Source organism: Brassica napus, chromosome C6 (assembly GCF_020379485.1).
Source record: "Brassica napus cultivar Da-Ae chromosome C6, Da-Ae, whole genome shotgun sequence".
NCBI classification, from domain to species: Eukaryota; Viridiplantae; Streptophyta; class Magnoliopsida; order Brassicales; family Brassicaceae; genus Brassica; species Brassica napus.
The window spans coordinates 15,762,871-15,788,573 of record NC_063449.1 but is presented as its reverse complement, the minus strand read 5'-3'; the positions used below and the strand labels follow the sequence as shown (position 1 = coordinate 15,788,573).

At 38.2% G+C, this 25,703-nt stretch overlaps 4 protein-coding genes across 8 annotated transcripts; 1 reads left to right on the top strand and 3 right to left on the bottom strand.

The window, feature by feature from the left end:
• Positions 1-6,648: 6,648 nt before the first annotated feature.
• LOC111213544 (uncharacterized protein At1g51745-like) lies at positions 6,649-11,165 on the bottom strand. Of its 4 annotated transcripts, none has more exons than XM_048761786.1 (7): positions 10,929-11,165; positions 10,244-10,823; positions 9,910-10,047; positions 8,819-9,824; positions 8,707-8,734; positions 8,413-8,634; positions 6,649-8,326 (listed from the first exon to the last, which is right to left on the bottom strand). In XM_048761786.1, exons 6-7 carry the CDS (start codon positions 8,601-8,603, stop codon positions 6,907-6,909), a joined length of 1,611 nt encoding a protein of 536 aa, XP_048617743.1. In that variant the 5' UTR covers positions 8,604-8,634; positions 8,707-8,734; positions 8,819-9,824; positions 9,910-10,047; positions 10,244-10,823; positions 10,929-11,165; the 3' UTR covers positions 6,649-6,906. The 4 variants fall into 4 exon arrangements, with proteins under 4 accessions (XP_048617743.1, XP_048617741.1, XP_048617742.1 ...); XM_048761784.1 differs by having other exon boundaries at positions 8,707-9,471; positions 9,693-9,824; XM_048761785.1 differs by having other exon boundaries at positions 8,707-9,824; positions 10,244-10,398; positions 10,719-10,823.
• On the bottom strand, positions 9,501-10,170 carry LOC125575383 (syntaxin-81-like). The gene is made up of 3 exons (XM_048759670.1): positions 9,910-10,170; positions 9,693-9,824; positions 9,501-9,509 (listed from the first exon to the last, which is right to left on the bottom strand). The coding sequence occupies exons 1-3, from the start codon at positions 10,168-10,170 to the stop codon at positions 9,501-9,503; spliced, it is 402 nt and encodes a 133-aa protein (XP_048615627.1).
• LOC111213542 (FBD-associated F-box protein At5g38590-like) lies at positions 11,076-13,009 on the bottom strand. Its single transcript, XM_022715328.2, has 4 exons — positions 12,796-13,009; positions 11,854-12,702; positions 11,631-11,771; positions 11,076-11,545 (listed from the first exon to the last, which is right to left on the bottom strand). Exons 2-4 carry the CDS (start codon positions 12,679-12,681, stop codon positions 11,255-11,257), a joined length of 1,260 nt encoding a protein of 419 aa, XP_022571049.1. The 5' UTR covers positions 12,682-12,702; positions 12,796-13,009; the 3' UTR covers positions 11,076-11,254.
• On the top strand, positions 12,870-14,849 carry LOC111213543 (RWD domain-containing protein 1). Of its 2 annotated transcripts, XM_022715329.2 has the most exons (11): positions 12,870-13,109; positions 13,192-13,257; positions 13,347-13,414; positions 13,488-13,524; positions 13,608-13,647; positions 13,715-13,772; positions 13,842-13,970; positions 14,046-14,137; positions 14,228-14,306; positions 14,373-14,454; positions 14,549-14,849. In XM_022715329.2, exons 1-11 carry the CDS (start codon positions 13,103-13,105, stop codon positions 14,605-14,607), a joined length of 717 nt encoding a protein of 238 aa, XP_022571050.1. In that variant the 5' UTR covers positions 12,870-13,102; the 3' UTR covers positions 14,608-14,849. The 2 variants fall into 2 exon arrangements, with proteins under 2 accessions (XP_022571050.1, XP_048617745.1); XM_048761788.1 differs by having other exon boundaries at positions 14,228-14,454.
• The last annotated feature ends 10,854 nt before the right edge of the window (positions 14,850-25,703 follow it).

Genomic DNA, 25,703 nt, shown 5'->3' with positions numbered 1-25,703 from the left:
TAGTACTATCTGCAATCAGTAAGTTCTAGAATGGTGCTAAAGAGTGGTTAGATAACAAGCAAAAATCTAATAAGTTCATTATCCCTTTCTTGACTCAATAAAAACTTATGTTTGAAAATATTTTTAAAATTCATGAATAAACTAATATCAGTAAACCTCCCCCCAGACTTAAGCTACACTGTCCCTAATGTAAAATTCAGTCGGAGTTATGGTGATAATCAATCATAAGTACTCAATGTAACGAGTTAGAACGATATACTAGACTGGGATGGATGTCGACCGATGTAAGGATGTTGATATCGGTCGATGCAGGTACTGCTCTGTCGATCGATGTCGACAGTGTCTCATCGGTCGATACTTAGGGCAATCGTCTACTCGGATCTATTTTTGTTTCTTTTTATTTTTATGACCCGCAATAATTAAAAACCAACATAAATAGTATATTAATAAAAACTACATAAATAGTACCTAATAGTGGATTGTCTCCCACTCAGCGCTTTGTTATAGTCATTTAGCTTGACTTTGGAGGTGATTGGGCTAGTGATGTTGAAAGCTAGCACTTGTTAGGAAACTAGTCTCCATATCTTCTTTGCGCTTGTAGAACCATGTACCAGTGAAGTCTCTCATTGCTTCATCTCCTCTGCGCCATTTGTCCTTCATTATTGTAGTTGCATCTTCTATCTTCTGCAATCTATCTCTAAGACTCTCAAGAATGAACTGATGTCTCATAAGTCTAGCGTATGTGTCAGCTGAGATCTCCTCTCCATGGTTGTGTGTATCAGGCATATCTGATGTCAACTTTTGTACTAGCCTCCCTAGGTTTGAAGCTTCGTCGACCGATGTCTGATGATGAATGTCGGTCGATTTGTTGTTGCGTCTGTCGATCGATGCTGATGCTTCTGGTCGACGGGCAATGTAACTCTGAATCTCCACCAATTCCCCTTGAATAGCTTCTATCTTTGAAGTCAAAGCACAAATGCTAAGATCCATTAAGAAATAGATGTCATCACATCTCCCATCAAGCCTCTCTTATGTAGTTTCCAGAGCTCTGTAGATCTCTTCTACTAACTGATCTATCTCTTCCCTGGTGTGTAAATCTGGTTGAGACTTCATCGAATATGAGTGTGGTAGGTTGTCGTTGACCGATGCTGGTTTGCGGTTGTCGATTGATGCTGGTAGGAGACTGTCAATTGATGCTCATTGATGTCTGTCGATCGATGTAGGTCGAGCAACGTCGATCGCGCGCTGAATTCTGGCTATGTCTTGCTTCATCTCCTCCATGCAAGTAGTCAGCCAACTGATACTATCATTCAATGGATAGTAGACACTATCAAGTTTCATCTCGAAGGTTTCTTTGTTCTTCTCTTGTTCTCCACAAACTCCATAGAACATCTCATTGATCTCGTCCTTGGTGTAGATCTCTGGTACTAGCTTTGTTTGAGTGAATGAGCTAGCATGTTTTGGAAGACAAATGTAGTTTGGCTCATCTCTTGAAGCTCTTTCCAGAAGTCTTCTGATATCCTTGCTGTGAACACGAATGGCGTGTCCATCTAGATCTCTGGCGTATCCCTGATCATCTCTGTAGATACCATACTCATCCTTTTCTTCCCAGTAGAATCTCCTAGTACCGAAAAGATCAAAGGCCCTTCTGCCAAATTCTGGACGTCTGTCGACCGATTTTGGGACGTCAACGTCGACCGATTGTTGAGTTGGATGGCGAGACCTTTGTTTGAAGCTTTTGTCTATGCCACCAGCTGTGTCATAGAACTCCTTTGTAAACTTATGTTGGTGTTCTGGAATGTTGCATTGATGCATGAACAGATTGTCTGCTCCATTGGATGTCTGAAGGATGTCTGCGATATCTTCTCGAGATACGTGTAGTGTGTGTCCGTCTATTTCTTTTGCATAGCCATCTGGGTCCCTGAAAATACTAAATTCATCTGGAGTTAGATACTGGTTATCAAATTTATCTTTTTCTCTTACAGTGGTTTTTGGTTTTGGACGGATGTCGATCGATGTGGTATGATCAACGTCCATCGATGTTGAAGGATTGATGTCGATTGATGGACGGATTGCTCTGTCGATCGGATGGCTGAAACGTGTTCTTCCCCAAGCAGCTTCTGCTTGATTTTGATATGTTTCATCTCGTCTTTGCATGTTGAGAAGTTCCTCATATGTGAAACCCTCATGAAGTTCATCAGCTCCATGATCACAGTATGATGTCTCTGCTGCGTAGCTCTCGTGATAGCGATCATCTGCCCAACTGCCAATTGAGTAATCTCCCTCTCGGGTCGCGTCGACGTTAGTGTCGATTGATGGGAAGTAGGCAATGTCGATCGATGCTCGAAGGTGGTTTGGTTGGTGAGGTTGAGTGTCGATCGATGTTGAACCATATCTGTCGATCGATGGCGACTTCTTTTTCCAAGAGGAATGACAGAGAAGTCTATCTTCCTCGTCAAGATTCGCCCTTTGTTCTATGGCTCGTTCTTCCTCATAATCTTCATCATACTCCTCTGTATGCATGTTGTGTGTTGCCATGATGGGATTGTAGTAGTCGTTCTCCCATTCTTCTAGACTACTGTCGACAGATTCTTCCTTTGGTGTGTCGGTCAATATCTAATGTGCACTGTCGATCGATGTTGCAGTGTGAGTTTCGATCGATGCCGAGTATTCTGTCCTGTACTCGGCTCCACAGTGGCATGTTGCAATGATTCCTGGATCATTGATTCTTCTGGGTGTCGTCTGTGGCTTCTTGACTGGAATAGGGTTGTAGTGGATATGAGGATCTATGAGCGTTAGGCACAACTAATTGGTTTGCAAGTTGCACACTGCTCCCACTGTTGACAAGAAGGCTCTCCCAAGTAGTAGAGAAGAGTTCCAGTTCAGCTTGATGTCCAAGACATGGAAATCAACTGGAACTAGGGCTACCAATATGTACATCTAGGTCTCTCACAATTCATCTTGAATTCGTCTGGGAAAAATCCACAAAAGTGAATAATTCCTTGGAAGGCTCCACCTGCAGACCTAGATGGTCTGCCATAACCCTAGGTAGGATGTTGACTGATGCTCATGTGTCGTACAAGGCATGTGGAAACTCAATACCCTTCACCGCGCAAGGTATTGCAAATTTCCCAGGATCACTCTTCTTCTTCAATGTAACCCTCTTCCTCATCTGCTCTCTAGCTTCACAGAACATTCTCCTAATGTCTTCTTCTGTCTCTCTGGTTTCTCTGAAGAACATCCACAATCTGTGGGTATAATAAGTCTCATCGAATGGCTTTTCTAGAGGAATCCTGAAGACTCTTTTTCGGAAACTTTTCTTTTCCTTTTCATTAGCCCCCCTCTTCAGATGTTTCACCACTTTTTTCTTTCTTTTCGTTAGGGTTCTTTCCGTAGGAACCTTATCAACCTCCATAGAATCTATTCCATCATCTGAAGGTGTCCTGACGGCCTTTGGTAAGTTTTCTGAAGGTTTGGGTTTGGGCCTGAGTGCATTAAGACGTGCAACATCTATCTTCGGCATCTGCACTCGGTACGTAATAGGTGCTCGTCGATCGATGGGTGCTCGTTGTTGTCGATCGATTATGGTCTCCTGATGTCGATCAATGAAGGGCTCCTGATGTCGATCGATGACAGGGTCAGAATGTCGATCGATTTTCACGTAGACAGGGCTGAGCGGATGTGGGTGTTTTGCTGCGAACTCCTCGTGAGTCATGATCCTTATGGGTTTGCAAGATGCGGTTGATTCCGTAGGTGTTGTCAGTCAATGTCCAGGAGAGGATGTCAATCGATTTTGGATGACCTCTGTCGACTGATGTTTGTTGCTTGGTGTCGATCGACACCAATGTGAACCGCCGAAACTCATCAGACTCTCTACGTCGAAATCTTCTTCTTGCAGCTTCGTTTACTTTACAACTTGCCAGAAATCATCCCCAATGATGGCATTCACGTGGTGCCTCATCACATTATCTTCTACCCCTCTTGTCAAGGCTCCCTGCCTCTTAACAGCTTCACCTGTCTGAACGACCTGCATCTCCAGCTTCTTCACATGAGTGCTCAAAGTCTCAAACTTTGTGTTCAGGTTGGTGTAGACAGAATCAATCTTCCCATTGAAGTCCATTGTCATGCGCTGCTGTCCCTCCAGAACTCTATCAAGCATCTCCTCAGTCTTGCTCACTTGAGTTGGCGGTGGTGGATTCTGGTAGTAGGAGCTTCCATAACTCTTGTTGTTGCTATAGTTGTAGTTGTTGTTGTAGGGTTTCTGGTGCTGTGAACTCTGGTTGAAATTGCCCCTATTTCATAGGAGTTTTTGTTTCCACCCTGGTTTCCAGAACCTTGAAATCCAATTCCACTGATGAAGTTCACATCTGCTTCCTATGTTCTCCCCTCTGTGTCTACAGCATCTGCATCTTCAACCAAGCAGACCTGCTTCCTGAGAAGCTTGTGAACACTGTCCAGCTTTGCCTTCACCTCATCCATCTGATCATTCCCAAGGATGGTGGCATATCTCTTCCTCTCAAAATTAGTGTTCTTGGTCCTGCTGCTAGATGCTAGGTTTTCAATGACCTTCACTGCCTCCTCTGGATTCCAGGTGTTGAAGTTCCCATTGCTGGAAGCATCAAGAGCCATCTGGTATTGTACCGCGATGCCTCTGTAGAAAGTACTTAGCAGTTGTACTTCATTGAATCCATGGTGTGGACAGTCTCTCTGGTAAGACTTGAATCTGATCAAGGAGCTTCTGAATGATTCTGTAGGCTCCTGAGTGAATGTAGCAATCTTGCTCCTCAAGTCTTCAGCACGCGCTTCATCAAAGAAATTGCATAAGAATGCATTCTTGATGTCTCTCGAGGTTGTTAGAGATCATGGTGGTAACTGCTTAAGCCAATGCGAAGCATCTCCAGCAAGTGAGTACTTAAAGAGCTTGGTCTTCAAAGACTCCCTCGACTTTAATAGCAGATATAAGATCCTCGAACCTCTCCAGATGGTCCATAGGATGCTCGTGAGATAACCCATAGTAAGGTGTCTGTCCCACGAGTGTGTAGTACTGTGGCTTCAACTCGAAATCCCTCTGAATAGTGGGAGGACGAATGGCTGATCGGTTGGTGTAGAACTGATCTGGACGGTTGTAGTTAGCCAATGATCTGGTTCGAGCAGCCTCATCTACAGGTAGAGTAGTGCCTGTAGCATCAGTATCGGACTCAGGGATTGCAGCCCCCTGAGCATTTATTCTCTGACCTGCTGCATTACGCAGATGACCCTCCTGGTCATGAAGGTTTCCTCTATCATCACGTACAAGTATCAAAGTTGCAACCATGTCTCGCGGCTCAGTATCGATCGATGTTGGATGGAAGATGTCGGTCGACGGAAGATGAGTTCGGTCGATGGTGGTGAGCAGATGTCCTATCCATCAATTGCAACGAGAACATGGATATATTTTATTATTTTTCCTATGAATATTGAGCATAATCACTTTAATGTTATATGGGTTGGAGTCAACATAAAACATTTAATAATAACTAAACTAATTTTGGGTTACATTTAGCCCTGGGACAGATCCGGATCTGGAATATCCAGATATCCGGGAAATTTAGGGTATCCGGATCCGGATCCGTCGGATCCGTAGATTTAATATCCGGATCTGGATTCGTGGTTTCCGGATATCTGGGTTTCGGATATCCGTCTCGATATTCTATTATCCACGGATATCCGGATCCGGATCCGTCCAAATAATTAAAAATAATTTTTTTAACAAAAAATACTAATTTTTTTAATATAATACATAAATTAAATATTTATAAATATATTTATATATGTTTATAATATTGTAAAAACTAAAATATAATATTATAAGATTAATTCATGTATAAATATTAATATATCAAATATAAATATTAATAAAATTTAAAAATTTAATGTATTTTAAAAATACGGATCCGGATCCGGATATCCGGACCTAAAAATTAAGATATCTGGATCCGGATTCGGATCCGGACACCCCGGATATCCTATTTTCGGAGCGGATCTCGGATCGAATCCGGATCTCGGATAATAAGTCTCAGGCCTAGTCACATTACCCCGTACGAACATGCTGTCTTAGACACTGATCTGAAATGTTTAAAGTTGACAAAAAAAATAAAAGTTTGCGTCTGAGTGCATCTCACTTTCATGTACTGATTTTCAAATCATTTTTTTTCTTGTTTGGAGAATCATTTCATCTTCTTCAGTATCATTTCAAGTAATTTGTGACACGTGAAAAGGAAGAATAAATATTGAATGGTTCTAATTGAATTTGTTGGCCGGTCCATTTGTTGCTGATACAAACAGCTAGAACATACACATGTAGAACGTGTTCAATGTATTCCATTGGCGTTTTCCATCTTTCCAGATATTTTTCTCAATTTTAAATCCTTATATTGCAGAATATTCAGTTGGTTGATATTGATGACACGATGTCGAAGGTGATATCCACTAGCTTAACTTTATAAAAATCAAATGTACTTATCGAAACAAAAGAGGCAACAAAAGACACACACACATAGAGTTGAGTTAACTTTTTCCATTGCTGATCTCTAAAGAACAAAAGTTTCAATCTTCTAAGAAGAAAAGCTTTAATCTTTTTGTTCTCTCTTAAAGAGTTAAACCAAAATGTATGAAGGAACTGAGACTCAAATGACAAACACATAAACAAGAACTTGAGAATTCAAACAAACAATGAGTAAACAAGCAACTTTCTCATCTTACTAATCTAAACCCTTCAGTTTTACACCTCAACGACTAACTACTGCTATATATACATTTGCTCACTTGCAACTTCTCTTTTGTTTCTATGTCTCTGCATGACTCAAAAAAAGGTCTCAGTCTTTGTACCCAAAACCCATCAGTGATGACTTCTCCTAAAAATTTATCTCATGTTTTGACTGCAGATGGCAATGGTCGGTGTTGCGTTTGTCTCGCTGAGCCTTTCAACACTTGGTTTATCCTACTGAAGACCACTTTCAGCGGTATACAAGCTACAACCGTTTCCTTTGCCTTTCCTGTTGTCTGCATCTTGCTTCTTCCCGTCAGCTTCTGGCTCGTTAGAGTAGAGAGCCGCCTTGTCTTTATCGATACCGAAGAAGAAGACGATTTCTTCTTTGACTTTCCAAAAGCGCCCTGTGATTTCCTCTTCTTGCTCTTCTTTTCGGACAATAATGGCTTCGCCTTCACAACATCTTGAGACATCACCGTACCATTGCAATATCCTTCTTCTTTCAAGGCCTCAACACTTACAGGATGCCCGACAATAGCTTTCCCATTCAACTCACTCATTCGAGAAACCAGAGGAACACGGGGTTTGTTAGAGCTGGCTTTCACCTCAATCTTCACTTCGAACAGCGCAGGAAGAGGCAAAGGACTGCTGTTATTAGCTTCTTCGCCGTACACAAATCTTCTCGCTTCTTGTTTCTTGCTCATCTGCCTTGAGTTCCTCTTCCCTTTAAGTTGCCACTCAGAAGTGCTCTTCTCAATCCTGTTCAAATCACAGATGACAAGCTGTGTATCTGGTGGATTTGTACTACAAGCAGATCCATTAACTGCCTTTCCGGTCAGTGGAACATCATATAGTTGGTAAGAAGGATCATCCTCCGCAGAGACTGATAAGCTGGAAATGTCACTGTCTTTTGCCTTGGCTCCAACAACATTCTCGCATGAAACCCCGGTGCTGTCTGAACTATTGTTGATAACGACAGAGACACTTTTCATGGATTCCACAGGCTCCATTCCAGAGGTGACAGGGACACAGACTATAGCCGTGGTCTCTAGCACCTTAGTCAGTTGCCTGCGTCGGGTTTTTCTTTTAGAGCAGTCATTAGCATTTATGACTACTTGTGATCTTTTTCTTTTCAGTGACAACGGGGAGCATGCCTTGTCTCCTCCATTGGAGACTGAATCACAACCCACTTGTTGCCTGTACACGACAATAGCACCGAGATCATGTTCTTTGCCAATATCCTCAAGCCCTCTCATTCGCTTGATTCCTTCAGTCCCATCATCTTCTGAGTCATTCGGTGTTCTTCTTCTTCTCTTTGGCTGCACCTTCAGCAACGTTTCTTGGAAAGACATAGTGGGGTCGGGAGCTGAATCCAATCCATCTTCTACAGAGCTACAGAGATGTGCATTCTCAATCTGGAGAGCAATGTTGATGGCGTTTTCTCGGCGAGTAAGCTTGGCAGTCTTCTTCTTAGTAGCCTTTGCAGCAGCAACAGCCTTTGCTTTCTCAATGTGAGCATCATACTCTCCACAACGAAAGGCCTTGACGCTCTTGGACTTTTCAAGGACATACCACTCCCTGGAGTGAATAAGGAATCAAGTACACACACAAAAAACACAATGATTCTAGATATCTTAGAAATGGGCTTAAAAGAGTAGACTCACACGTTAACGTCGTCACGACCTAGAAGCTTTATAGGAGTGCCTGCTTGTGGAGTAAGCAGAGAGGTTTCAGGAAGTTCCTCAAGAAGCAGAGTTTGTGCGGGCCACCATGAGGCGTTACGGAGGCGAACCCAGACTAATCTTCCTACCGACGCATTAATGGCCTTCAAGTTTAGGTCATCATTAGCCTCCATTACCCACAAAGAACACAACCCCACCCCAGAGCTGCAAAAAAACGCCAAAACTTTCCAACCGAACTTTAAGAAAAAAAAATCGAAACTTTAGAATCTTGAAAACCTCAATGGAAGTCTCTCTCCTTTGAATCCTGCAACCAAGAAAAACCCCACCAACATGCAACCACAATGGATGAGCTGGTGGTCAAAGAAGCAGATCTGGGAAGAGAACCTACACTGAAGAAGCAGGGATCTCTGCGGCGGCGGCGTCTCTTGTCTATGTAAAGTTAGGTTTCTCCATCTGTTTATCAATCGGTAACCCGCATTTCCCTTCAGTTTTGAGAAGGGTCAGAGAGAGTAAGAGGTGAGAGAGAAACGGCTTGTTCTGTCTGGAGAGAGAGGGGTCAAAGCAGCCTATTCAAGATGAGAGACTCTAACTACAGAGCGTAACGACACCGTTTTAGGGAACTTTGTCCTCTCCTTTAGGTTATCTATCTCTCATAGCCCCACGAGTCAAATAAACTGTCAAGACATCTCAAAGGTGTCAACTTTGATAGCAATGACGGTGACTTTGATCAAACACCTTTCCAAATTTTCATACTTTTATGCTTTTTCAACAGTTAAAATCTACACAAACTGTGTGTGTGAGGTTTGTTGGAGATTGAATGGTGTTAGACTCTTTAATTGTACCAAGACAGAGAAAGTAAGGACGAAGAAAAACATCAAGACAAAGGTTCTGCTGCTGCTGTTACGTTTGATTGCTTGTGAAAGCTCCTTGTTTCCAAGCTCCACGTTCTTCGTTGCATTTTTAGTGTCAAATCTGAGTTAGAAACAGGCCCACAAGATACACACACAAAGAGAGAGAGATCCCCTAATCCTGACAGTGGCACTGACACATACAAATGGGGTTTTAGCAACTTAGCACAGCTGAAAACAGTAACAGTTCCAGTTCATACCACAAAACAGCGTAACATGACCAATACGAAGTTTCTTTCCCGTTTATAAAATTCCAATTCGAGGTAGCAATGAAGAGGCATCATGAAATTCTACTAAGAAAACAAGTGCGTTAACATGAGGGTTTGACTTTGAGAGGAGTTGATAAGTACTAACCTGGTCATATAGAAACTCTATCTGTTGGGCTTGTTGCAGAACATGAGTTGCCATCAAGTGGTTCAATGCAGACATCTCCACCATCTTAGTCTCCGTCTGCCTCGCACCATCTAAAAGATTACTTAGCTCCACCTACAAATATTACATAAATTGTCAAGATTTAGCAAGTACAAAACACATGCAAGTTTTAATAAACCATATAGAGTTGTCTTGTTACCTGAAGGGCTTGTGTTTCATCGTCTAAAAGCTGTTGTTGTTGTTGTATTCTACGAGGCTGGGCTTGAATTTCATCTGGTTCTATGGCCTCCGGAAGCACTTGCATCCTTTGCGTTCCTCTTGGCCAGAGTTGTATGAACTGCACTTGCAAAGCTCGGTTAATAATATCTTGGAAACGAGTAGCTCTAAGCTGATCAAACTGTAAAGTGACTGAATGAAGCTTTTCGCTCAGAATCAAAACCTTCCAACATAAAACTACCATTACGTCTACACATCTGAACGGAAAAAAATCTATAACAATAAAGTTGGGTTACTACATTGGCTCATACTCATACCACTCCATGTTTGTGTGCTATAGTATCAGAGCATTGAAGTTATCCTCCGCTGCTGCGAGGCCAAGCCATCCTTTGGAGTTTGATTCTTCATTTCTAATGCTGTTCTTGAGAATATCGATCTGTTCTTTGCAAGCTTTAATAAAAGCAGTAGTAATCTGCAAATAAAAGATTTTCTCGATGATACTACACAAAGTTATCGATCCAATCAACACAAAAGAGATAAAAGAAATGTAAGATCAAAATAATAACTCCCTCCCTCTCTATCTAAAATATTAATATATCCTGAGTTGTCTGAATGGTGAGATGCTACTTTTCTTAAGAATCATATGATATGGTCTGAAGCCTAGATAGTAACTTCAATAGCTATCTAAAGTGATAATTAATATACATTCATCTTCCTGAGTTTTTCTCAATGGTGAGATGCTACTTTATTCAAGAACCATATAATATGGTCTCAAGAGCTCAGATGAGTTACTTCATGTTCAATGCTATCCTTTTCATGTTCAGTAGTCCGGTGCAGATCAACATAATCCTTACGATGCTTCATCATAAACTGATCCAACTCCTTGATGCTTTCCAGCTAAACCAACATCACACACAAGACAAGACAAGATGCTAAATCTAATCAAACATCTTTCTTAAAAATGCTGAATCAGCAGCTCTAGTGAAAGAAAGGAGATGTCACCTTTGGCTTATGTATGATAAAAGACGCCATTGTCGATGCCTTTAACGTCCCTCATTTCTCACCAAGACTGACCCCATTGGATGTTTGGGGGTAGTTCAACAACACCCAGTGTCCAAGTTAGCAAGACCTTTTTGTCCTAGACAGACGTTGATTGAATGCATAAGTTTAATAATATAGGAACAATCTGATCATTGTTGGACACACACACACGAGAACAGATGCAACACAACATCATCTGTCAACATCGTCAGCAAATACTCTTACAGACACGATAACATATCAAATTAGGATTCTATTACACAAATGAAAAGACATGTAATGATTTCTCAAGGCATCTCAACAAACACAAGTTCGCATGTGCTTGAAGCTCGGGAAGAAAGTGTCAACTCCTTGATCATCTCAAGGTTTGGAACATCATGTTCATTTGTATCAGCCCAAATAGTTGCTGTCCTTAAGTGACGAGCGTTTTTCAAAATATAAACCGCAATATCTCTATCTTGTGGTCTCCCAAAGTATCCTTCCCAGTTCAAAATCCGTAGACTGGACAGCAAGCATTCAGGAACAGAACTCGGTTGGTTCCAGAAACCCATCTCATTGGTCTTTAAATCTGCATGTAACTAAAGAAGACCCCCAACCAGAAGAAGAATTAGATTTAATTAAAAACTATATTTGTTTACTGATTGTTAATCCAAAGAAACTTACATCTAGTTGAGAGATGACTAAGACTCTTAAGTTAGGAGAATCTTTGAGAAACTGAGCAAGGAGATTCGACGAATCATCTTTGCAAATACATAGCGTCAGATGTTCAAGCTGGTCGAAAACATTACCATCACCATACACATCCTGCCCCCACCCACAAATATTATAAACTTCATTAACAAGATCGAAGACTTGAAATTGATAAAAGTAAAAACTAAGTGAATACCTCTGAGCATACTGTAAGATGCTTGACAGATGTGACTGATCGAATAACATTCTTGACAGCAAAGGATACAACATCCACATGTGCTTTCTTCAGCTTAGGCATATTCTTAACCAAACAAGGACTATCATTCCAATCCGCAAGTTGGAGATATTCCAAACAAGGAGTATCAATCTCATACCGCTCCAATGAGGACCCATAATAAGATATATGCAAGCACAACTTCCGCAAAGACGGGACGCTAATAGTGAACTCTTGGATACTTTCATCCTCACGGAACCACACCTCTAGATCTTCAAGGACAGGACATATCGAAAGAAGCGCTTCAAAGGGTTTTTGATCTTCGTATACCACAAGCTCAAGTAGCAAAGTTTTCAAAGAGGGAAGACAAGCCTTGGAGGGAACATCCATGAGCGTCAAGAATCTGAGTTTCAAGACCACGAGAGATTTGCAAGTAAACAAGCTGTTGGGAACCATGTTTTCTTTCTTATCAGAAGAATAAGAAACGTCCAGCTCACGTAGATGGCGAGATACTGCAATCTCAACCCATTGTCTGATATCTTCAGGTTTAATGTTTTTCTCTCTTGACTCGTACAAGGAAAGAAGCAAGCGTTCTATGACCGGAGCTCTGTGTAATGGCAGACTCTTGTTGATAAAGTCCTTGAGTACAAGGAGAGACTCGTCTCTATCAGTGAAGTCAAGTTTAGGCAAATACATCCAAAGAAACTTCCATCGCTTAGAGAGAATGCAAGTGGATACAGCAACCTCTGTTGGAACTAACGATAGTATCCTCACCAACAGTTCATCAGGCAATCCACTTATGTTGTCCATTTCTTACAAATACAAGATACCCTTCAAGAACACAAAGACGATAAGAAACAAATAAGGATTTGTCTTTCAGACCATTAGACAAGGACTGATCTAAACTAAGACAATGACTCTCACCTTGTGATAACCGATTCAAACAGCTGCTCCACGGACAGAACTAGAATAGACAGTTTGTTTTTCTCAGGAGATTCGGAGAAGAGGGTCTCAAGTCGAGACAGGGTATCTATCTCCGTTAAAAGAAAAAGTTGGAGAGTTACTTCAAGAGTAAGAGAACTCTTCGAAGGAAACGACACCGTTTGGGACCTAAAGTTATATCGCCTTTTAGGCCAATCTCTCGTTAACATCGAGGCGACTCACTGTCCAGTTCGATATTCAGAGACAAATCTCAAACCTTTCACGACAAAAGGTTCCAAAGTTGGCCATCATGACGGGTTAGTTCGATCAAATGCCTTCATACCTTTTTTTTTGTTTAACATCAAATTTGAGCAATTGATGTCGGATTTTCTGATGTAGAGTACAAGGAGGAACAGGAGATGGAGATTGAAGCTCTTGAATCTATACTTGCTGATGACTTCAAAGGTGTTTTCTTCCTTCTTGAGAATTTTAGTTTCCTTTGTCTATTCAATGAACAAGTCTTCTTTACTACTTTGTCTTGACTTGTGTGGCAGAGATTCATTCTAGTGAAAGTGGGCTTAATACTTCTAACCGATGCTTTCAGATAACAGTCACTCCTCATGTATTATATTTCATCTCACCCTCTTTCAGTAATTTGCCACTGTCTTTGATTCTTCTTTGCTCTCCCTCCATAGGATGATGATGATCTGGAGGAGTCATCAATCCCACCAGGTTACTACTCTTTAAGAAGATCCCTTATGCCTCTGATATGCTTTTTTTCAGTCTTAGAGCTCTCAAATTTGTCTCCCACACAGAAAATTATCCGGATGAGGTTCCACTTTTGGATGTTAAAAGGTGATTAATTACTTCCACCCTTTTTTTATTAACAAAGATATGTGATGATTGAGTGTTCTTCCTCCAGTATCCGAGGAATCCATGTTAGTGATCTCACCATCTTAAAAGAGAAGCTTGAACAAGAGGTAAAGATCTCCCTTTCAACTTTAGTGTTTGATGATGATAAGAACTCTTCATGATACCGTTTTTCACAGGCAGCAGAAAATCTTGGAATGGCCATGATGTATACATTGGTCTCATCAGCAAAGGACTGGTTGTCTGAACACTATGGGCAAGACGATGGAGATGACTATGCCGAGGAAGAAACTGCCAAAGAGGATGAGGCATTGTTGTCTGCTCTGCTTTTTTCATGAGCTATATATGCTGTTCTCTTCCTGTCTAAATACATGTTGATTCAGGTTATTATTCCTCATGGAGAACCTGTTACGCTGGAGACGTTTGTGGCATGGAGAGAGAGATATGAGGCAGAGCTTGCACTTGAGCGAGCCAAGTGAGTAACTTTTCCTCCATATTCTTGTTCCCCTTGCTCTCATTTGTATACACTAATGAATAAGTATTGTTATTGAATAAACATCCCAAGGCTGATGCCTGAGTCTGCTCTTACGGCGCCTAAGGAGAAGAAGCTTACAGGAAGACAGTGGTTTGAGAGTGGCAAAGCGGTATTTCTCAGAAATCTACTTTTTCACAACAGATACCTGTTGTTGTTAACCATCCCATTTTTTCAGAGAGGAACAGTGGTCGCTGCTGATCAAGAATCTGAGGAGGAAGATGATGAAGACATTGACTTTGAAGACGATGACTTTGAAGGTAAAATGGTCTTTTTCTGTTTGGTTTGGTTTCCACGCTGAAGCAATGTTTCTTAAAGGATCATATTTGTTTTTTTTTTTTTTTTGATACACAGATGATGAAGAAGACATGCTTGAGCACTACTTGGCGGAGAAATCTGATGCAAGGGCCTGAAGCTAGGGAAAGCTTTACATAATGATTTTTCAAGCTTTTTTTCTGAATAGAGATCAGGATCACCTTTCATTGAGCAGCATTATTCAATCTCATATCCTCAGTTTTCCAAGCTTTGATATGCTCAAGACTTACCTCGAGACTTGCATTTCTCATATATCACTTTCACAGTCTGTCATTTATAAGAATGCCACTGAGATTTTGTAACTTTTTTGCTAGTATCAGAGCACAAAGCAGTTCTCTCAGATCAAATATCAAAAGACTGAGTAGTTGAATTCTTATTTAGAAACCCCTTGTTGAAGCTGTGAGTCAATTCAGTATGTCCCCTTATTATAACTCTTTTTGACCAACCTAGTAAAACTGCCAATACCAGAGCAAGTTCTCCCTGCCAATATCTATCTAAGACTCATTTTCAACATCTTTCGGTTCTGTTTAGACTTTTAGAGACACATTGCTGTATTTCTAAAGCTTCAATAATAAGAAATTGTGCCAAAATTAGCCAGTCTTTCTGGTGGGTGATATTTAATTGAAATAAAGATCTGAGATAATAATAAGTCATTGATAGTTTGTCATGTTTTTTTTTTTTTTTTTTTTTTTTTTTTTTTGATAGTTTGTCATGTTCTCGTTCACATTCATGCATTGTTATTCGTCATGGAAGCGAGTCAAAGCCACATTGTGAATATTTAAACTATGTTGATTTGCATACGTTCTGCAATTTAAAGTATAAAATCCACATCACTCTGCTTTTTCAAGATTTTAAATAATCGGTGGTGCATTTTGCAGATTATGGCTCAAATTCTCTAATTAAAATTTGTATTATTCAGGAAAAGTCTTGAAAAATAATAAAAAAACCTCCAATATATAAATAATGTGGTCCTTAGAATCAAACCAGCCATGAGGAATACAAATAGAATCACCCATCAAAAATGACAAAAGAGTCAGTAAGATGATAGATTTCGCAAATATGATTGGATAACAACAACTCATCGGTGTCAACATTTCAAATCATTTTATTTACAGCCACGAAGTGGAGGACTGACTACTATATCTGTTCTGATTTCCTTAGTGTTAAAAGACTTGGACCACACTTTCATTTTTTCATCTTTGACTTTTCTTTCAATATGTTCTTTTCTCACATAAATATGAGTGATCATGACTATATAGATGTATTTGTGATCATACAATTTATAATGACACGTGTAAACGCTGTGACTTTCTTCAAAGAAAACTAAAAAATATGTCAACTTGTTATGAACCAGATTGTGGATGGCTCATAACCAAGAGATTATGATTTGTAATCTTTCCATTTATCTATGACGGTGTAATCTCCTATATAAGGAACCTCTATGATATGAATAAAGATAGACTTTTCCATTACTTTTATAACACGTTATCAGCACGAAACTCTAAATCCCTAAGCTAATACCCAAATCGAAAAATCCTAAAACCCTAACCTTAGCCGGCGATCCGACGAACCCTAAACCCCGATCGCGTCTCTTGTTCCCGCATCTGTTCCAGCTCGCGTCCCCGATCAGCTTCAGCCCAAGGCGTTCCTGATCCTAGCTCAGACGTTCGCGACCCGAGAGCAGCTCCAGCACGCGACCTCTTCCTCGTTCGCGACAGCATCAGACAGCTTGCGTCCGACGATCAAGGCGTTCCCGATCAAGCAACAAAGGACGTCCGCGACCCGATAGAAGCGACTCGATCCATTCCAGCTCGCGTCCCGTTCGTGTCCAGCTCGCGGCTCAACTCCTTTGGTGGTCCGATTCAACAATCATCTAAGGTTAAAAGGTAATTCAAAACCTAAGAACCCATAATCGAACATGGATTGATTGATAAAGAATGAAACCCTAAAACCTTAATCTTTATGAATCAAAACCATAGGGTAATAGATCAAAAATCCTAATTGAGTAAATCGAAGCTCTAAAAGTTCGATACCCCCAAACCCTAAATCATGTTCCTACATGATTAAAACCCCAAATCGGTTTTTACAAGTTAAAATCCGATAAACCCTAACCCTATATCTATAAACCCTAAATAATATAAGTATCAGAATTAATTATAATATAATTATCAAATCACATATTAAAACCCTAATCAAATATTTTGAAATCAAAACTGTTTTCGGTTTTGATCATTGAAGTTTTAAATCTGATTGAATCTGATGCTATGTTGCTAGAATTGTTTGACCGTTAAATTGATAGATTTTTTTTCTCATCCTGTTTGGTTAATTGTTCATCTGATTTAAAATTGTTTAAACCGACCAGCCTGTTAAAACATTGATTGAATCCGATAGGTTGCTAGCTTGCTTTGCTTATATAATCCGATCCGATAGGTTGATAGATTGATTGAGGTTTATTTTTTTAAAATCCGAATGATCTGATTGCATGATTCTTGAGGTTTAATATCATCTGCTAGAATTGATAGTTTTGTAATCTGATATGTTTTAAATAGAAATCCTAAATAATCCGTATGATCTGATTTGGATGTCTTTGAGAATTGAGAATCCGTATGCTAGGTTGATAGATTCATGATAAAATCTAATGTCTTGAGGTTTAAGATTGTATGCTAAGTTCGATTAAATTGATTGATCTGATTATATGTTTTTGAGGTTTGATAAATTCAGATACTAGATAAATTATTTACACATGGTTTATGATAAATACCAATCAGCCTTGAAACTGATTCATTGAAATTCATGCTTGAAATCTATATTCGAGTATTGCTAAAATCAGCCTTGAAACTGATTCATTGAAATTCATGCTTGAAATCTATATTCTAGTATTGCTAAAATCAGCTTTGAAACTGATTGAGTGATTAATAAATCTTTTTACTAGTCTTACTAAAATCCATTGATTGCTAAACCCTAATTGCATGATTAATTAAATCCGTTTTTGCTAATCTTGATAAACCATAATATTATGAGCACATAGAAATAGTATTGCTGAGACTTGCTAGAAATTGACTGATTGATTAAATGCCTTTAAGATTGATAGTCTCATTGTCCTCACAAAATTGAAATCCGAATTGATTGTTTTTAAGAGTAAGGCCGCATAAAAATTATACCTAAATACTGAGTTTTAAAGATATAAGAATGAATGGTTTCCATATTGAAACTATGGGCGAAAGAAACAAAGAGTTTCTTCAGATATATGTATAAAATCTCCCAAGGCCATAATAAGTCCTAAAGACTATACCTGCATTCTCTACTGACCTAGACTATGCATAAATCAGTATGATAGAGGCTAAAAGCCTGCGAAAATATACACTTTATGGCACGACCGGATTGGCCATCCTGGTCCAAACATGATGCAAAAATTGATATTCAAAAGGCACACATTAAAAGATAAGAAGAGTTATCCCAAAGAATCTCACGTGTGTAGCATGTACACAAGGGAAACTCATTAGGCCATCACCAGTAAAACGGCTACGAACCCCTTTTTCATAAATAAAGACTATATGTCTAGATAATACTGGTGATTACATGTCTCAAGCGTTTAAATGATTATGGTATGTCCACGGGGGTAAGTGTGGACAATTCTGTGATACATGTCCATACCAAGAACGGCTTGGTCGAAATCTTTTAAAACGCAAATAGCTGATTGATAGACCATAACTTATGAGGTCAAAACTCTCATTCACAGCTTGGACCACACGAAATTTACATGCACCTAAGTTAATACGCATCAGACCATTTAGTGAGCATAGATATCCCCTATAACAATTATTAACGGGTCAAGAGCCAGACATACCCCATCATAAAACATTTGGATGTGCTGTCTATGTACTAATTGCTTCACCACAGAGAACTAAGATGGGACCTCAAAAGGAGGATGGAGATATATGTTGGATATGATTCTCCCAAAATAATAAAGTACTTTGAGCCAACTATGGGTGATTATATTTGAGGCCAGGTACACGGATTATTTTAATACCAGGAGGAGAAAAATAATAAAGCTGGTAAAAGAAATAGAATGGAATCAACCATCAATGTCTTGGTAAGATCTTTGGACTAAAGAATGTGAAATAGACGTCCAAAGATTATACATTTACAAAGCTAGTTAATCAAATGCCAGACACATTTGCTGACCCGAAAAAGAATGACTAAGTCATATATAAACCAGCTTGTAAAGGGTTTGAAGTTAAAGTTCTTCCTTGGAGATGTGGCTGGTTTTTGATATAATCTGATGCTGTCATCGGCTTTTTCATTTTCTGATCACTCATCTTGAATATCTTGTAGTTGTTGATTTTCTGTTGATTTTCCCTGTACATATTCTCTTGTTAGAAAGTCGGGTAAAGAATTTTTTTTCTCCTTTAATATATTGAATTTCAAAATCGAAAACTGATAATATTGCTTGCCATCTAGCAAATATTTGTTTTGATACTAGGTTTTTGACATCTTTTTGCAATATTTATTTTGCTGATTTGCAATCTACTCGCAATAGAAATTCTTTATTGACTAAGTCGTCTTGGAATTTCGAGATACAGTTAACAATCGAAAGAACTTCCTTTTTAACTGTTGAATAATGTTTTTGTGGCCATAACCAGATTCCCGAATGAAATCGAACTATAGGTTCTTCTTTTGAGTTTGGTAATTTTTGCTTAAGAATTCCTCCATAACCTATTTCTGAAGCATCAGTTTCAACTCATGTCAGCTTCAGGATTTGGTATTGATAGACATGGGAGTGTTTTTACCTTTTGCTTAACTTGTTTAACTAAAAGAGTATGTTGATTAGTCCATGGTTTTGGATTTTTTTGTAACCGTTGAAATAAAGGTTGAATTGTTTTTCTAAGGTTGGGTAAGAAGTCTGAAACATAGTTTAGACATCCTAAAAATCTTTGTAACTGGGTTTTCTCTTTTAATTCATCAGGAAATTTATCTGCAAATTCAACTGATCTTGAAATAGGTGTGATTGTTCCTTGATATATATTCTGCCCTAAGAATCTTATTTTTGCTTGGAATAAAGAAATTTTCTTAGCTGATATAACCAAACCATGTTTTTTGACTATATTGAGGAATGTGTTTAAGTGACTGATATGTTGATCTATTGAAGTTGAATATACTAATACGTCGTCTATATAGACAATTGTAAATTTCGAATAATTATTGATTATATCATTCATTATATGTTGAAATTCAAAGGGTGCGTTTTTAAGGCCAAAAGGCATTACATTCCACTCATAATGTCCAAATGGTACGGTGAAAGCTGCTTTATATTTATCTTTTTTGGCAATTTGAATTTGCCAAAAGCCACTTTTCATGTCGAATTTTGAATAAATTTTTGCGTTATAAAGTCGTTTTATTAAATCTCTTTTGTTAGGTATTGGATATTGTATCCATTGTAATACATCATTTAATGGTTTATAATTTATTACTAACCGTGGTACTCCACGTTCTTTTTCAGCTTGATTATTTACATAAAAGGCTGAACAGCTCCAGGGAGATTTGGATGACCAGATTAATTTTTTATTTAATAAATCTTTTATTTCCTTTTTACAGTGTTTTAATAATTCTTTATTCATTTGAATAGGTCGTGCTTTAGTTGGTATATTTCTTTCGTTAAATTCTTTTATATATGGGAGTTCAACTACATGTTGTTTTCTTTCCCAAAAGGCGTTTGGTAAATTTGAGCATATTTGGTTTAATATGTCATTTTCAATAGCTTTTATCTTGCTTATTATGTACGGCATCTTAATTTGTTCCTCTATTTTTTTGTATGCTATTTCATCCTGTAGATATTGTATATGATTTTGTTATCCTTTGATTAAGTTAATTGTCTTTTGGATTGAATTTTGTTGTAAGTTTAATATTTCTTTTGTTTTCATTAGTGATAAAAATTCAAACGATAATCTTGTTCCAAGTACTTTCGTGGTTATTCCTATTTCTGTTACTTTGAACGGATATATTTGCGTAAAAAATGGAATTCCTAATATTACTTCTTGTGTTAAGTTCTTTACTAAAATGAACTGATTTTTGAAGCAATATCCTTGATTACATATTTTTGCATATGGTAATTTATATTGAACCTTTAAATTACTTCCGTTTGCTCCACTTAATTTTTCAGTAGTTTTTTCATAATATTTGGTTGGTATAATTCCTTCGCGAATACAGTTGTAATCAGCACTTGTATCCATTAATGCTATTATATTTATTTTGAAATCATATCCTATGTGTAAGGCAATATTTGTATACCATTTTTGATAATTGATCTTATTAATTATTTGAATATAGTCTTCACAAGAGTTATTTTGTTTAATTTCTTTAATTTCTAGATTTGTATTACTTGTGGATACTTGAATATTATTTTTTGCTTCGATTAATGATAATCTAGCATCTGTTTGTAATTGTTTTAATTCGTGTTGATTTACTATTAATTGTAATTCCTTGATCTGTGTCTTTAATTGTTTAACTTCATTTTGTAGTTCTCCGGTAGTTACTTGTTTGAATAACGACCTTTAATCAAGAAATATCAAAAGATCATTTACCTCATATCAATCCAGAACATATATATCAAATAGGAACTTTTGATTTTAAAATGGCTTATTCAATTAAAGAACATGAACAAACCTTATCTCTACAAAATGAATTTGAAGAAATTAAATTATTGTCTTCTCTAGCTTTAGACAAATATAGACAAAGGGTTTTAATTACATCCATTTTGGACTAATTCAAATTGCTATAAAACCTCTGTCAAGGACAGGAATAGATTCACCAATATTAATGTTATTAAGAGATAAAACTCTTTTAAAAATTGAAGATTCTCTTCTAGGAGCAGTTCAATCAAATTTATGCAATGGGGCTGTATATTTTAATTGCGCCCCAATTTTCAAGTAAGCTTGCATGACCCAACCATACTCAATACTTTAACTTTAAATGTACATTTACCTGAAATAAAATTTCAAAATGAACGGCATGAATTTTATTACTCTATCGAGTTTACTTTAAGCAATCAATGTCTGAATTTAACCCAAGATGTCTATTACAAGATGATAAAGGGGAAACAACAATTCTAGCAGTTCATAGTAAAGATACACCAACAGCTACATACACACCAAGACAATTAAAATGGGATGAAATAACTATTTCATATCAATGGAAAAACGAAATTACTCAACCACCTAGAAATTTTGAACAAAAGAATATATCTAAGATAATTGAGCAAAAGGATGGAAAAATATTATTAAGGTTTGGATCTTATAAAGATCCACTTCCACCTAGAATAAGTTCATATCATTCAAGAGCTTATTTTTCTGAATATTGTACGGGTCAATCTAGTACAAATTCAGAAACAGAAAGTATAAATCAAAGTATTAGACAAGATGAACCAATAAGATTTAAAGCACATGTAGCAGAACCAGATCAAGATATGTATCCAACATCACCTACCCCATCATATTTTAAATCGATAAATGCTATAACTAAAAAATACGAAATTGATAAAAAATATATAAAGGGGACTTTTATTCAAAAGAAAATGAAGAAAAACGAAACTGGCATTTTAAAACTTTTTCTAAGCAACCACTGAGTATAGAGAAAAATGGTATGATTGTATGATACTAAAAGAAATGAATATTCCATTTTTCATATGGTTTGAATTTATTCAATAGCTCACAATATCGATTATCCATTTAGGACGATTAATGCAAGTACATCATTAAGCCAAGTATGGGAACAAGTGAATGGAAATAAAATTAAATCAATCCATCCACCTTTAAATGATTTAAAAATAAATACTCTAAACCGACAAATTTTAGCTACGCCCTTCAAAACTGGAGCTAACAAAGATGATAAAGAACCAGTGTTAATGCAAGATATTAAATCTATATATCAACAAAATAATTATCAAAGTCAAATACTATATACAATTTCTAAACAAATAGACAGCATCAATAATAAAATAAATGATAATAAAAATAATAAATTAGACCAACGTACTCAACACCCTTTCTCATCAACAACCTACCCAATCTTTAAACCAATAACAAGACAAATCAAATCTCCTGAAAACAAAATTTTAAAATCAATCTCGACAAGATTAGACAGATTAGACGTGGAAGCAGTGTTCATGGGGAAAACGGCTTATATAACTTTTGTGTATGGATATCCAAATCAACAACTGAGGGAACACGTATGGGAGCGATTAACTAGATATGGACTCGCACGGTCCGAACCCTGGTTCGTTATTGGCGATCTAAATGAGATTAAAGGTAACCATGAAAAAGACGGAGGATCTTTAAGGAACGCGTATTCTTTTATTCCTTTTAATAATATGATCAGAAACAGTGGATTACTGGAATTCCCGGCGAGGGGAAATAAAATGTCATGGCAAGGGAGAAGAGAGAAAGGAAAAGGGGCAGTGATGGTTAGATGCCGTCTAGATCGTGCTTTGGCAAATGAAGAATAGCATACTTTATTCCCATGCTCTTATACAGAATATTTAAAAATGGTGGCATCTGATCATCGTCCAGTGGTGGCTTATTTAGAAGACAAAGCTCCTAGGAGGAAAGGACAATTCCGATTTGATAAGAGATGGATTAGAAGAGAGGGTTTCATGGAATCAATATCAATGGGATGGTCGGACTCTAGGGGAGACAGAACTGAGGGTGCAGTGAAGAGTATAGTGGCAAAAATTAGTAATTGTCGTCATGAAATTGCTAAATGGCAGAAAAATAATCCACCTTATGGAAAAGAAAAAATAAATGAGTTACAACAAGCCCTTGAGGAGGTATAGACAGATAACACAGGGACTCAAGAGGATATAATGGAAGTATCTAGGAAATTACAAGATGCTTATAGGGATGAAGAAGAGTATTGGCATCAGAAAAGCAGGAATATGTGGCACTCATCTGAGGATCTTAACACAAAATTCTATCATGCTTTGACAAAACAGCGACGGATCTGTAACAGAATTGTTGGATTACATGATGTAGATGGGAATTGGATCACAGAGGATAATGGAGTAGAAAAGGTGGCAGTTAGTTACTTTGAGGGTTTATTTACCTCTTCTTCACCATCGGAGTTTGAAAATTTCCTGATTGAAATCCCACCGACTATCACCCCTCAAACAAACCAAAGATTGTTGAGAATAGCTACGGAGGAGGAAGTTAAGGAGGCTCTTTTTATGATGCATCCAGAAAAGGCGCCTGGACTGGATGGTATGACAGCGTTATTTTTTCAACACTCCTGGCACATTATTAAGGAAGATTTGGTGGAGTTGGTGAATGATTTTTTGGTTTCCGGAGAAATGGATGCTAGACTAAATATTACTAATATATGTATGATTCCAAAAACGGAGAGGCCTACAAGGATGACGGAATTGAGACCAATCAGTCTTTGTAATGTAGGGTATAAAATTATCTCGAAGGTGTTGTGTCAGAGATTGAAATTATATCTTCCTATGCTCATCTCAGAAACTCAATCGGCATTTGTGGCAGGAAGGTTGATTTCTGATAATATTTTTATAGCGCAGGAAATGTTTCAGGGATTGCGAACTAATAAAGCATGTCAAGGAAAGTATATGGCAATTAAAACGGATATGAGTAAGGCGTATGATAGAGTGGAATGGGATTTTATTAAGGAATTACTTCGGAAAATGGGCTTTGACCCTCATTGGATCAAATTGATGATGGAATGTATAACCTCAGTTCAATATCGAGTTCTACTAAACGGTCAACCGTGCGGTCTCATTGTTCCACATAGAGGCTTACGTCAGGGGGGTCCTCTATCTCCCTACTTGTTTATTCTTTGCACCGAGGCTTTAATCGCAAACATAAAAAAGGCAGAGGCAGAGAAACAGTTAACGGGAATGAAGGTGGCAAGAGCATGTCCATCAATATCTCATTTGCTTTTTGCGGATGACATTCTTTTCTTTTGTAAAGCTCAAAAAGAAGAATGTCAAACCATTCTTAGGATTTTAATGGAATATGAGCAAGTATCAGGTCAACTTATAAATTTTGATAAGTCATCGATTCAATTTGGTCATAAGATTGAGGAAGGGATCAGACAAGAATTAAGGAATATTCTGGGGATTCAAAATTTAGGAGGAATGGGCTCTTATCTGGGTCTGCTTGAAGATTTGGGGGAATCTAAGACACAAGTTTTCAGCTTTGTCCAGGATCGGTTAAATTGTAGAGTTACCAGATGGGCTTTTCGGTTTTTTACAAAAGGAGGAAAGGAGGTGATCATTAAATCAGTGGTCACAGCACTACCAAACCATGTGATGTCATGCTATCGTTTACCTAAGGCAACTGCAAAAAAGTTGACGAGTGCGGTAGCCCAATTCTGGTGGAGTCCAGGGGGAAGCACCAGGGGCTTGCATTGGAAATCATTAGACAAAGTATGTGTTGATAAAGAAGAAGGAGGTTTGGGGTTTAAGGACATCACTGATTTTAATACAACGATGCTTGGCAAACAGCTTTGGCGTCTCATATAGAAACCAAACACTTTATTTGCCCGGTTTTTTAAAGGTCGGTATTACAGGAATGCTTCACCCCTGGAACCGATTCGCTCATATTCTCCGTCCTATGGGTGGCGGAGTTTTGTCTCTGCTAGATCTCTGGTAAGCAAATGACTAATCAAAAGGGTGGGAACTGGCTCTTCTATATCTGTATGGAACCATCCATGGCTCCCAACCACTCGCCCGAGACCAGCTAATAAAAATCAACATAATTTATATCTGGACCTTACAGTGGACTCCCTCTTTGACTCCACTTCGTGTACTTGGAATTCACAGGCAATTCAGGCTTTGGTGGAACCACAAGATGCAAAACTTATAGAAAGTCTACCACTGAGCAGAACTCAGAGGACAGATAGTGACGGATGGCATTTTACCAAAAATGGAAAATATACAGTTAAATCAGGATATCAGGTAGAGAGGATTTACCCAGATAGGGCATGACCACCCCTTTTGATTGGTCCCACGGTTGACGTATTGAAAGCTTTTTGTTGGAAAATACAGTGTCCACCAAAGTTGAAACATTTCCTATGGCAGCTCGTAACAGGATGTATAGCAGTTAAGAAAAATTTACAAGGGAGAGGAATTCAAGGAGATATTTGATGTGCCAGGTGTGGAGCTCAGGAGGAATCGTTAAATCATGTT

Excerpts from the sequence above, each read along its gene's own strand:
- LOC111213542 (XM_022715328.2), bottom strand. The coding sequence starts at position 12,681 with ATGGACAACATAAGTGGATTGCCTGATGAACTGTTGGTGAGGATACTA. Across the intron at positions 11,772-11,853 it reads ATCTTACAGTATGCTCAGAG|GATGTGTATGGTGATGGTAA; the intron begins GTATTCACTTAG and ends GGGTGGGGGCAG. Across the intron at positions 11,546-11,630 it reads TAGTCATCTCTCAACTAGAT|TTACATGCAGATTTAAAGAC; the intron begins GTAAGTTTCTTT and ends GGTCTTCTTTAG.
- LOC111213544 (XM_048761784.1), bottom strand. The coding sequence starts at position 8,762 with ATGTTGGTGGGGTTTTTCTTGGTTGCAGGATTCAAAGGAGAGAGACTT. Across the intron at positions 8,635-8,706 it reads GGAGAGAGACTTCCATTGAG|CTCTGGGGTGGGGTTGTGTT; the intron begins GTTTTCAAGATT and ends GTTTTTTTGCAG. Across the intron at positions 8,327-8,412 it reads GGTCGTGACGACGTTAACGT|GGAGTGGTATGTCCTTGAAA; the intron begins GTGAGTCTACTC and ends TATTCACTCCAG.
- LOC111213543 (XM_048761788.1), top strand. Across the intron at positions 13,773-13,841 it reads AAGAGAAGCTTGAACAAGAG|GCAGCAGAAAATCTTGGAAT; the intron begins GTAAAGATCTCC and ends CGTTTTTCACAG. Across the intron at positions 13,971-14,045 it reads AAACTGCCAAAGAGGATGAG|GTTATTATTCCTCATGGAGA; the intron begins GCATTGTTGTCT and ends ATGTTGATTCAG.
- LOC125575383 (XM_048759670.1), bottom strand. The coding sequence starts at position 10,170 with ATGGTAGTTTTATGTTGGAAGGTTTTGATTCTGAGCGAAAAGCTTCAT. Across the intron at positions 9,825-9,909 it reads ATGAAACACAAGCCCTTCAG|GTGGAGCTAAGTAATCTTTT; the intron begins GTAACAAGACAA and ends TAATATTTGTAG.